Source organism: Ruditapes philippinarum, unplaced genomic scaffold (assembly GCF_026571515.1).
Source record: "Ruditapes philippinarum isolate M1 unplaced genomic scaffold, ASM2657151v2 ctg1866_1_1_1_1, whole genome shotgun sequence".
In the NCBI taxonomy this organism is placed as follows: domain Eukaryota; kingdom Metazoa; phylum Mollusca; class Bivalvia; order Venerida; family Veneridae; genus Ruditapes; species Ruditapes philippinarum.
The window spans coordinates 50,773-63,946 of NW_026863397.1; the positions used below are offsets into that span (position 1 = coordinate 50,773).

The window sequence follows — 13,174 nt, forward strand, 5'->3', positions numbered from 1 at the left end:
TAAGTCTTACATCTTATTTTATATTGCACCTTCATACCTATGTTGAAAATTCGCTTTTATCTAAGTTCTAAGCTTTTATTCATAACAAGCAATAATCATAATATTGCAAGCAATTCATAAGTCCCCTACCAGTTAGAACCCCATCAACATTCTGAAGGGTCATTGGCCATTGACTAATGTTTCAATTTTTCTCTATTTTAAGTAAACTTGTTGGAAAAATTATTTTAAAGTGATCACAGGAAACAGTTTTTATGAACAGACAGACAGACGGACTGAAGGACACTCTAAAGTTAATATTTGAAACATCCCTGTTACCAAAATATAACATTTTTTAAAGCAAAATTCTTAAAGAGGAGATAAGTCTTGAATTAAAGATGCAATTTCATAAAAAAATGTCCAGCTCTTTTTGACTTATCACAGATATTGTTATATTTGCCATGTTTTAAGCCTATTTGTTGCCAAGGCAACCATTTTTTTTTCAAAATAGGAAGAAAAGATAAGACATGCATAAAAGAAAAGAAAAAAAAGTGCATAATCTCCAGACTGCCATCTACCCATATTTCAAGTTTCATAAACATATTTCCAGTACTTTTTGCGTTTTCACTGGATCCAGTTTATGTGTCAAATTTGCCATATTTTCAGTCTATTTGTTGCCATAGCAACCAGAATTTTCAACATAGGAAAAAAGAAAAAAGATGTGCATAGTCTCCAGACTGCGCATAATCTCCAGACTGCCATCTACCCATATTTCAAGTTTCATAAAAATATTTCCAGTACTTTTCAAGTTATCGCGAGATCAGTCTTGTGGACGGACGGACTGATAGACAGACGGACGGAGGGTAAAACTAAAGTCACCTCCGGTAAAGCAGTAGGGGACTTATAAGTTCATTTATATTATATAATACCAAAGAAAGAATTCCAGTGTAAGTGATATATTAAACTGAGAACAAAAATAAATTTAACACTGCCACTTTTCTAGAATAATAATTTTGTAATGACACTAAAAGAAACCAAACCTTTTATACACATAACAACATTCTCATATACTTTTTAAAGAAATTAGTATGTGATAAAACGTTCTTTCCAGTTGCTACCCATCTACTAATTCTTGCAACTGGTTTCGAAAGCTGCTAAATTACAGGTTGAAATGCAGCTTAATTTGAGCAATTTGGAAGGCAGAATAGTGTTAAATGATACAAAATGAGTCTATGGAATCAGAGTTAGTGTACGATAATCCCTGTAAATGAATATTCACATCGCTCGGAAATGTTAAATTATTTTTCCATCACTGTGATCTAACAGTGTGCTAGAGTCAGAAAGAAATTCCCGTTCATAATGTATTACACATTCTGTAGCATTCTATCATGTATATATTTGGTAATTCTTTCATAATTCATGTTTCTCTCACATTATTTTCCTAAATAGGGCCATAACTCTATTGCTGAAATTAACATTGTGACCAAGTTTTATTAACATTGTGCTAAAATTGTGACCTCTTAATATTAATACATGTTTACAGTCGAATTGAAGGTCTGTTGGACTGGAATACATCATAACACACAATACCGTAAAAACCTGTATATAATGAGCAGTTTTTTTCACTCTCGGGACGACACCCGAAGTGTATGTGCGGATTATATATTGGATATTTCAACTTCAAACACGTTTTGTTTACATTTTCTCCATCGAGTAGTAAAGGTACAATACTCTTCCAAATATCGTTAACCTAAAACTATTACGGCCCTTGCATTCCGTGAGCAGTAACAGTAATTTTTTTGATTGATAATCAAATAAAACAAGAGGGCCATGATGGCCCTGAAGTCGCTCACCTGTATATAGGCCCCTGGAGCGGGGCCAGTTTAAACCCCAGGGCTTTTATTTGAACAAACTTTGTAGACACTCACTAGAAGATGCTTCATGCTTAATATCTAAACTCTAGCTATTTGAGTTTTTTCAAAGAAGATTTTTTAAAGTTTTTGTATAACACATATAAGGAAAAGGAATGACCCCCGGGGCGGGGCCAATTTTAACCCCAGGGCTTTTATTTGAACAAACTTGGTAGAAACTAGAAGATGTTTCATGCTTAGTATCTAAACTCTAGCTATTTGTTTTTTTTTAAAGAAGATTTTATAAGTTTTTTCTATACACATATAAGGAAAATCAATGACCCCCGGGGTGGGGCCAATTTTGACCCCAGGGCTCTTATTTGAACAAACTTTGTAGACATCCATTAGAACATGTTTCATGCTAAATATCTTAGCTCTAGCTCTTTGGGTTCTTTAAAAGAAGATTTTTTAAGTTTTTAATATATGCATTAAGGGAAAATCAATGACCCCCTGGGGCGGGGCCAATTTTGACCCCAGGGCTTTTATTTGATCAAATTTGGTAGACACCCATAAGAAGATGTTTCATGGTAAATATCTTAGCTCTAGCTCTTTGGGTTCTTTAAAAGAAAATTTTATAAGTTTTTACTATATGCATATAGGGAAAATCAATGACCCCCTGGGGCGGGGCCAATTTTGACCCCAGGGCTTTTATTTGAACAAACTTGGTAGATACCCATAAGAAGATGTTTCATGCTAAATATCTTAGCTCTAGCTCTTTGGATTCTTTAAAAGAATTTTTTTTAAAGTTTTTACTATATGCATATAGGGAAAATCAATGACCCCCTGTGGCGGGGCCATTTTTGACCCTATGGCTTTTATTTGAACAAACTTGGTAGACATCCATTAGAACATGTTTCATGCCAAATATCTAAGCTCTAGCTCTTTGGGTTTTTTAGAAGAAGATTTTTTAAGTTTTTACTATATGCATATAGGGAAAATCAATGACCCCCTGGGGGCAGGGCCAATTTTGACCCCAGGGCTTTTATTTGATCAAACTTGGTAGACACCCAAAAGAAGATGTTTCATGGTAAATATCTTAGCTATACCTCTTTGGGTTCTTTAAAAGATTTTTTTTAAGTTTTTACTATATGCATATAGGGAAAATCAATGACCCCCTGGGGCGGGGCCAATTTTGACCCCAGGGCTTTCCTTTGAACAAATTTGGTAGACACTCATTAGAAGATGTTTCATGCCAAATATCTAAGCTCTAGCTCTTAGGGTTGTTTAAAAGAAGATATTTAAAGAGTTTTCTTTCGGTTGCCATGGCAACCAGAGTTCTGCATGGAATTAAATTCTTTGAACAATTTTTGAAGGTGACCACCAAAGGAACATTCCTGTGAAGTTTTGATGAAATTGGCTCAGTGGTTTATGAGGAGATGTCATTTAAAGCAAAAGTTTACGGACGGACGGACGGATGGACTACGGACGGACGTCGGACGAAAAGCAATCACAAAAGCTCACCCTGTCACTTTGTGACAGGTGAGCTAAAAATAGTATTTTTTTAGGAAAATTCTAAGTTCAAGGGGAGATAAATCTGAAAATATTGGTGCTAGAGTTATTTACGTTGTCACATGTGATGGGGATGAAGTATGAGGTTGATCCCTTAAGGAATAAAGAAGTAACAGTAAAACAAGAGGGCCATGATGGCCCTGAGGTTGCTCACCTGTATATAGGCCCCCCCCCCAACGTTGCAGGGCCAATTTTAACCCAAGGGCTTTTATTTGCACAAACTTGGTAGACACCCATAAGAAGATGTTTCATGCTAAACATCTAAGCTCTAGCTCATTGGGCTTTTTAAAAGAAGATTTTTTTAAAGTTTTTATTATACACATATAGTTAAAAACAATGACACCCCTGGGGCTGGGCCAGTTTTGACCCCAGGGCTTTTATTTGAACAAACTTTGTAGACACTTACTAGAAGATGTTTCATGCTTAATATCTAAACTCTAGCTATTTGGGTTTTTTCAAAGAAGATTTTAAGTTTTTGCTATACACATATAATGAAAATCAATGACCCCCGGGGCGGGCCAATTTTGACCCCAGGTCTTTTATTTGAACAAACTTTGTAGACACTCACTTAAAGATGTTTCATGCTTTCTAAACTCTAGCTATTTGGGTTTTTTCAAAGAAGATTTTAAGTTTTTGCTATACACATATAATGAAAATCAATGACCCCCGGGGCGGTGCCAATTTTGACCCCAGGGCTTTTATTTGAACAAACTTGGTAGACACCTATTAGAACATGTTTGATGCTAAATATCTTAGCCATGGCTCTTTGAGTTCTTTAAAAGAAGATTTTTTAAGTTTTTACTATATGCATATACGGTAAATCATTGACCCCCCGGGGCGGGGCCAATTTTGACCCCAGGGCTTTTATTTGAACAAACTTGGTAGACACTTATTAGAACATGTTTCATGCTAAATATCTTAGCTCTAACTCTTTTGGTTCTTTAAAAGAAGATTTTTTAAGTTTTCACTATATGCATATAGGGAAAATCAATGACCCCCTGGGGCGGGGCCAATTTTGACCCCAGGGCTTTTATTTGAACAAACTTGGTAGACACCTATTAGAACATGTTTGATGCTCAATATCTTAGCTCTAGCTCTTTGAGTTCTTTAAAAGAAGATTTTTTAAGTTTTTACTATATGCATATGGGGAAAATCAATGACACCCCGGGGCGGGGCCAATTTTGACCCCAGGGCTTTTATTTGAACAAACTTGGTAGACCTTGACTCACTAGAAGATGTTTCAGGCCAAATATCTAAGCTCTAGCTCTTATGGTTTTTTAAAAGAAGATATTTAAAGTTTTTTCTTTTGGTTGCCATGGCAACCAGAGTTCTGCATGGAATTAAATTCTTTGAACAATTTTTAAAGGTGACCATCAAAGAAACATTCCTGTGAAGTTTGGATAAAATTGGCTTAGTGGTTTATGAGGAGATGTCATTTAAAGTAAAAGTTTACGGACGGACGACGGACGGACGCCGGACGAAAAGCGATCACAAAAGCTCACCCTGTCACTTTGTGACAGGTGAGCTTAAAACAAGAGCTGTCACAGGAGACAGCGAAGCTCAACTAATAAAATACTGGACGCAGTAAGGAGGACAAAACTATGAAAGAAAAATCAATTATGTATAATTATGTATTTAGTTATAGTAAAAAAATAACATTTGTTAACATAAATTCCAAGATCAAGGGGAATAATTCTAGAAATAGTCATGCTAGAGTTATGGACCTTGCCACACAACATTTGTGAAATGATAAGAAATATATATTTGAAGTTTGAAGTAGATACCTTAAAAAATAAAGAAGTTATTATATTTCTTAAAGAAAATCCTAAGCTCAAAGAGAGATAAATCTGTAAATATTGCTTCAAGAGTAATGAACATTGTCACATAAAATGTAATTGATGATAAGGAATAAGTATTTGAAGTTTGAGGTAGATACCTTTAAAAATAAAAAAGTTAAAATAAAAAATAACATTTTTCTAGTAAATAAATCTAAGTTTATGGGGAGATAATTCTTGCAATACTGGTGCTAGAGTTATGAACCCTGTCACATAAGATGTGGATGATGATAACGTTAATATATTTGAAGTATGAAGTTGATCCCTTTAGAAATAAATAAGTTACAGTAGAAAATTAGATTTTTTATGGAAAATTCTAAGTTCAAGGGGAGATAAATCTGAAAATATTGGTGCTAGAGTTATGAACTTTGTCACATAAGATGTGGTTGATGATAAGGAACATATATTTTAAGTTTGAAGTTGATACCTTAAGAAATGACAAAATTATAGTGAAAAATATTTTACTGCACCAAAACTTTAATCTAAAATCTGGACGCCGACGCCGGGGCAAGTAGGACAGCTCTCCATATACTTTGTATAGTCGAGCTAATAGTATTTTTAAGGAAAAATTCTTAGTTCAAGGGGAGATAAATCTGAGAATATTGGTGCAGGAGTTATGAACCTTGTCACATAAGATGTGGTTGATGATAAGAAACATCTGTTTGAAGTTGATACCTTTAGAAATGACAAAGTTATAGTGAAAAATATTTTACTGCACCAAAACTTTAATCTGAAATCTGGACGCGGAAGCCAGTGCGAGTAGGACAGCTCTCCATTTACTTCGTATAGTCGAGCTAAAAATATTATGATCAACTTTAAAGTTTTTGGACGCAATGAAAACACCAACCTGACTGGCAATATTTCTTTTTTTTCTCAAAAAAAAAGTCAAGCTAAAAAAAGATTGATTTTTTTCTGGTTTAACAATTTGATATTGATTAAAAGTATTTTTTTTTTTCATTGGTGATTATTGGCAATTGGCGTTTTCAGTTTCGTTTTTCGTTTAATTTCCAGGAAAAAAACTTAACTCCTTGTTTTGTGTTGTGCATTATTGGAGTAGATAAAAACAGTTTGCAGAGGATTGGCTTGGGTTAATAAGCACCCATCTTTAGCATTTTTCTAAGCACCCTGGGTGCTAAAATGGGGTGAGTACTTAAATGAAAACTTTAACAAATTTATTAGGTTATTTTTATTTACAAAAACTCATTATGTTCAGTACCAGTCTGTTTAGCTATAAGAAAAATTTACAGTTCCAATTAAACCAAGATTGCATTTGTGAAAAAATGCTATGCCACCGCATTGAACCTATGACCCCTGGGGCGGGGCCAATTTTGCCCCAGGGCTATAATTTGAACAATCTTTGTAGAGGTAAACTACACAAAATATCTAAGCTCTAGCCTATGTTAATTCAGAGAAGAAGGTTTTTTAAGTTTCTACCATATACATATAAGGATAACTTATGACCCCCCTCCCCTTGCGGGGCCAATTCTGACACTAGAGGCAAAATTTTTATAACTTTGGTAGAAGACCTATAGATGATATAATACACCAAATATCAAAGCTCTAATGTACCTTCAGACAAGAAGTTTTTTTTAAGTTTCTACCTTTTACCATATACATATAAGGAAAACCTATGACCACGATGCGGGGCCAAATTTGACCCAAGGGCTATAAACAGAACAATCTAGGTAGAGGTTTACTACACAATGTTTCATGACAAATATCTTATCTCTAGCCTTTGTCAATTCTGAGAAGTTTTTACCATATACATACATGTGTATAAGGAAAACCTATGACCCCCGGGGCAGGCCAATTTTGACACTAGAGGCAAAATTTTAACAACTTTGGTAGAGGACATATAGAGGATAACATATACAAAATATCAAAGCTCTAAGCGTTGTACCTTCAGACAAGAAGATTTTTAAGTTTTTACCATATACATAATTATATAAGGAAAACCTATCATTCTCTTGGCTTGGGCCAATTTGGACCCAAGGGATGTAATGTGAACAATCTTGGTAGAGGTCTCCCAGACAATTAATGCCTTATGCAAATTATTTTTGCTCTAGACCTTGTTGGTCTTTACAAAAGATTTTTTAAAATTTATTCTTATAATTCCTTTTGGTTGCCATGGCAACCAGACTTCTGCATGAAATGAAATTCTTTGAACAACTTTGAAAGCACTTTAACCATAGATCAATCATCCAAAGTTTGGTTGAAATTAGACTAGTGTTTTTTCACAAAAAGATTTTTTAATACAGACAGACACACAAAGGTGAATCGCTATATGTGGTGGCATACAAATTTGCATTAGGTAAATCAATAAACAATGATCACAAAAAAAAAAACAATATAAAAAAATCTTTTTATAACTACATCTTATTACATCTTATATATTCAGAAATATCTATCATATATCACACTATACACTATAAAATAGCATTAGTTAAAACAATGTACAATTAAGCACAAAAGACAATGTAAAAAAAATCTTTTTTTTAAACTGCATCTTATATTCAAAATGAATATCATATAACAAACAATTCACTGTAAAATTGCATTAAGTAAAACAATGTACAATTAGTGACAAAAGACAATTTAAAAAATCTTTTTTTAACAACATCTTATATTCAGAAATATCTATCATATAATACTATATACACTTTGAAATTGCATTAGATAAAACAATGTACAATTAGTCAGAAAATACAATATAAACTAGAACTAATGCAACCCCCCCACTTTTAATGTTTGCTCTAAAATTGTATCGAAAATTCAAGTCAGTATTACTAACTACACATCTAAGTTGATCATCTGGGTAACTTTGAGCCAAATATCTTTAACAATATCCACAAAATTTCAGGACATACTTAAGGACAAGTGCAATGCTCCCCAAAGGGTGTAAGAGGTATTGTGTTCACAATTTTTCCCTCTATGTAATGTATAGTGAAGGAAACAATAAAGGGCCATAATTCAGCTAACTGTGTGCATCAAAAATTTCAGCCAGTATGATCAACTACACATCTAGGTTGATCATCTGTCAAAGTTTGAGTCAAATCCCTTTAACAATGTCCCAAAGGAGATGCGTCCACAATAATTAAAAGCAAGTATTTCAAAATATCAAATAAATACCTTAGATATTTCACAGATGATGGATTGTAAGAAAATGCCTTTCACGGAAAATTCTAAGGGACATAACTCAGTTATTATGAATTTTAAGGTTTAAAGGCTTGCTCTTTTCATAGTTAAACTGTATATCAAGTAATAAATAAATACCTTTAAGGTACTTTAATACTTTTAAGGAAAAAACAACCAGTAAAATAAATTTAGGATTATCTTCTCTTAATAATTAAGTCCCCTTTAGATACTGAACATATATTCAAAGTGGTTTTACCGTTTATAATAAGATGTACCTTGAGGCAAAATTTACCACTGACGAATAGAGTGATTCTAGAAGCCCACATTGCCAATAAAAGTAACAGATTATGAACAATCAATTCTATGAAAAAAACAACAAAATCACATCAATGTCATAAATTACTGCCTTCTTACGAAATTTACAAATAATCTTAACTTACAATTTACCAAATTAAATTAAAAATATTTTTGAGACAGACATGTAAACTTTAGTAGTCCATTAAAAATCAGGCAACTGAATCCAAAAATAAATCCAGTACAAGTACATGTAATTGTTAACTGCTAAAGCAATAAAAACAAATTCTTGAGCATTTGAAAATTCATATATAAAATTTTTAATAATAAATTAATATAATCTTTTACCACTTTAGGATATTTTACATCCACATTCAAAATATTACAATATGCAGCATACATCTTTATCACAAGTCGAACTAGAAATATCACTTATTGTGACAGGCTTCATGCACAATGTTCTTCTGCAGTTATACTGAAATCCGCCCAGCAGATTGGTAGAACAAGCACAAACAAGATTACATTAGGACAAGAGGGCCATGATGGCCCTTTATCATTCACTCAAGTCCATTTGTATTTTAGACCTAGTGACCTAATTTTTGGACAGATATAACCCATATCCAAACTTGACCTGTATATCATTGAGATAAACATTCTGACCAAGTTTGATGGAGATTGCATCAAAATTGTGACCTCTCAGGTGTTAACAAGGTTTTTTGACCTAGTGATCTAGTTTTTGACCCAGGATGATCCATATGTACATAAAGGGGTACAGCTCATTTAATGTTCACAAAATATGTGTTTGATGATAGTTAACATTCGAAATGAAGGACTTTCTGAAGTTTACACCCCAAACCTGTCACATAATCATAGTTTAAACAAGAGGGCCATCATGTATATAGCCCTGAAAAAACTTGGTAGACACCCATTAGAACATGTTTCATGCTAAATATCTTAGCTCTAGCTCTTTGAGTTCTTTAAAAGAAGATTTTTTAAGTTTTTACTATATGCATATAGGGAAAATCAATGACCCCCTTGGGCGGGGCCAAATTTGCCCCAAGGGCTTTTATTTTAACAAACTTGGTAGACCTTGACTCACTAGAAGATGTTTTGTGCCAAATAGCGAAGCTCTAGCTCTTTGGGGTTTTTGGAAGATGATATTTAAAGTTTATTCTTCTGGTTGCCATGGCAACCAGAGTTCTGCATGGAATTAAATTCTTTGAACATTTTTCAAAGGTGACCACCAAAGGAACATTCATGTGAAGTTTGGATGAAATTGGATCAGTGGTTTAAGATGAGATGTCCTTTAAAGTAAAAGTTTCAAACGCCGGACAGACGCCGGACGAATAGCGATCACAAAAGCTCACCCTGAGCTAAAAATGCCATGCCACTGCATAAATACAACAATAAATAGTAATGTAGAAACACAATTTTTTTGTTTCTATACAGATTGCCATAATGTATAGATCACTTACCTATCTGTTATTAACAGATTAGTACCTTCAGACAATAAGATTTTTATTTTTTACTTGACAGAGTGACTGAAAATCAATGATCCCCAGGGGCAGGGCCAATTTTGACCCTGGAGGGCTTTAATTTAAATAATCTTGCTAGAGGTTCACTACACAATGTTTAATGCAAAATGTCTAGCCTGTACTGGGATCCTACATGTTTACCAGACAACCAGTTTACCGGACAAAATCTATTCCTGTTAAATAAGGCTTAATTTTTGCCTCCATTCAAAATTCATCCGGTGTGAATCGTACACACACTTTCTATTTCAAAGTAAATAACAACAAAACCACTCTCAGGTAAGTATTGTTGATTCAGTTCTTTATTTACTAACATACCCTTTTTTTTACTAGTTATTCCATGACCTGGTCATGCGGGGGAATAATCTGTGTTGCGCATTCCCGAATATTGAGGTCCTTAATGGGTTATTTTAGATAGGTTTTACTTTTAATTCTTCTCAACGTTACCTCAGGAGTTAATCGTAACATATTTTAATGATAAAAAGTTATTTTCAGTTTCGTTCAAACAATATCTCGTTGTTGTCTTTTACAATAAAAATGCAAATTAAAATACATAAATAATATTATAAGGAAACGGGTAAAGCCCATGGGAGGAAACTCTACATGAAATGTACAAGAAATAGACTTTATGGCTTTTGCAACATGCTACATGATGACCAAAGGGAAACTATGACAAAGAACAAAATTCCATTTGAATATCAAAATGTTTCATAAGTTTAAGGATCATGAAGAATGAATACGTTAATTGAGTTAATAGTGTTGATTTCAATTACATCCCTATATTTGCCTCTTCGTAACAAGCATGGCTGCCGTGTCTAATTTAGTGACATACTAGGGTTTTCCAGTATCTTAACATTGAAATTTAATAGTCGTAGTTTCCTTGCTAAATTTCAATTTAAGACTTCAAACAAAATTGAAACACAATGTTTCATACATGTCCGGTAAATTGAGTTGTCTACACGATTTTTTCCCTCTTTTAATGCCCTACTTTAAAGACACATTTCAACGGTTAAATATTGAATTTTATGTTTGATAAAGGAATGTTTAAGTATATTAAGAACCCACATATATTTGGGTAAAATTTCATTCTTTTTTATTATTTTGAATAAAAGTTACAGCGAAAAAACATCATATTTTGTCCGGTAATATGTAGGATCCCAGTAGCCATTGTCAATTAGAGATGATAATTTTTTTAAAGTTTTTACTATACACTTGTAAGGAAAACCTATGACACCAAGGCTAGTTTTGACACTAGAGGCAAAATTTGAACAACTTTGGTCGAGTAAATATAGATGATATCATATACCAAAGACAAGAAGATTTTTTAATTTTTTACTATATGTACATAGTGAAAATCAATGACCCCTGGGACTGGGGCCAATTTTGACCCCAGGGCTATAATTTGTACAATCTTGCTAAAGGTTCACTACACAATGTTACATGCAAAATATCTAACCTCTAGCCTTTGTCAATTTCGAGAAGATGATTTTTTAAGTTTTTACTATATACATATGAAAAACCTATGACCCCCGGGGTGGGGCTGATTTTGACACTAGAGGCAAAATTTGAATAATTTTGGTAAAGTACCGATAGATAATAACACATACCAAATATCAAACCTCTAAGCCTAGTACCTTCAGACAAGAAGGTATTTTAAGTTTTTACTATATGTACATAAAGTGAAAATCAATGACCCCCGGGGCAGGGCTGATTTGGACCCTAGAGCTATAATTTGAACAATCCTGGCTGAGGTCTACCAGAAAATGCCTTATGCAAAATATCTAAGCTCAAGGCCTTTTGGGTCTATACAAGAATTTTTTTTAATTTAATCTTATAATTCCTTTTGGTTGCCATGGTAACCAGATTTCTGCATAGAATGAATTTCTTTCAACACTTTTGGAAGCCCTTCACCCAGGGATCAATCCTGCCAAGTTTGGTTGAAATTGGACAATTGGTTTTTCACAAGAAGATTTTTTAAGTTCACTATATAATCTATAGAACACACACACACAAACACACACAAACAAACACACAGGTGAATCGCCATATGCCACCAAATCGCAGATGCTGCGATGGAATAAAAAATCATCTAGCTGTGTTATGGCCTATCTGACTTTAGCTTTACTTTCAATAAAAGTCCCTACAGACACATTCCTGGGATGCAGATGACTTAGAAATTTAATATTAATTCTTTGCAAAATGAGAATATGGACATCATAATGGACCTGTTCTCTTAGAAAGAGGTCATGCTTAAATCAAACATGTCAAAACTTGTCACATTTGTCAAGAAACCACTCCATTGCTGGTGGGCGAATTGTATTTGGAGTATCATTTTCAAAACGATAATTTCTTTTTACAGACAAGACATTTGAATATTGAGTCAAATTTTGGAATGCTTCCAAATTCTGAATCTTCTGATGGAACCCACTTTTGCTGAAACGCTTTCTGAAATCTGGACATTTTCTAAAGAACAACCTGTGGTTAAGGATTATCCATAAGACTATAAATGGCCTATAACCTGTTTCTTTATCGAAGTCTTTTGGATCGGTGTACACCATATGATTAGAAACAAGAAGTACATCTTCAACAGGACTGTACATGACATACTGAAAAGTGCTTCTATCAATGTAGATTGAAGGAATACAATGTCCCATTGTTTTATGCCTGTTGAATTCAGTATAGGCAAACACAACTGCCTGAGTAGAAACTTGATTAAGTGCCTGAATTAATCCACTAAATTCCGCCTCGATGTTTGTTCGATCTCCAGGAGTTTCATCCTTTTCTTCAGTGGATTTCTTGTATTGGTTTTCTTCCTCATCATCACTATCTTTCTCAGATTTCTGTGTTTCTATTTCCTGATTTCCATCATAATTTTTTACAGTCACTGAGACAGAATCTCCTTTTACTTGGCTCCCTGCTAAAATATCAAGTTCTCCATACCAAGTGTCTTTTGTACCTGAAAAAGAAAACAGTCAAGCAATAT

General features: G+C 33.8%; 1 protein-coding gene across 1 annotated transcript in view; it reads right to left on the reverse strand.

The window, feature by feature from the left end:
* Positions 1-6,407: 6,407 nt before the first annotated feature.
* LOC132721992 (uncharacterized) overlaps positions 6,408-13,174 on the reverse strand; it is a 38,962-nt gene continuing 32,195 nt past the window's right edge. Inside the window, exon 4 of the mRNA XM_060706385.1 lies at positions 6,408-13,147. Coding sequence (XP_060562368.1) covers positions 12,456-13,147 — 692 coding nt within the window. The 3' untranslated portion in view covers positions 6,408-12,455. The remainder of the gene's footprint in view (positions 13,148-13,174) is intronic.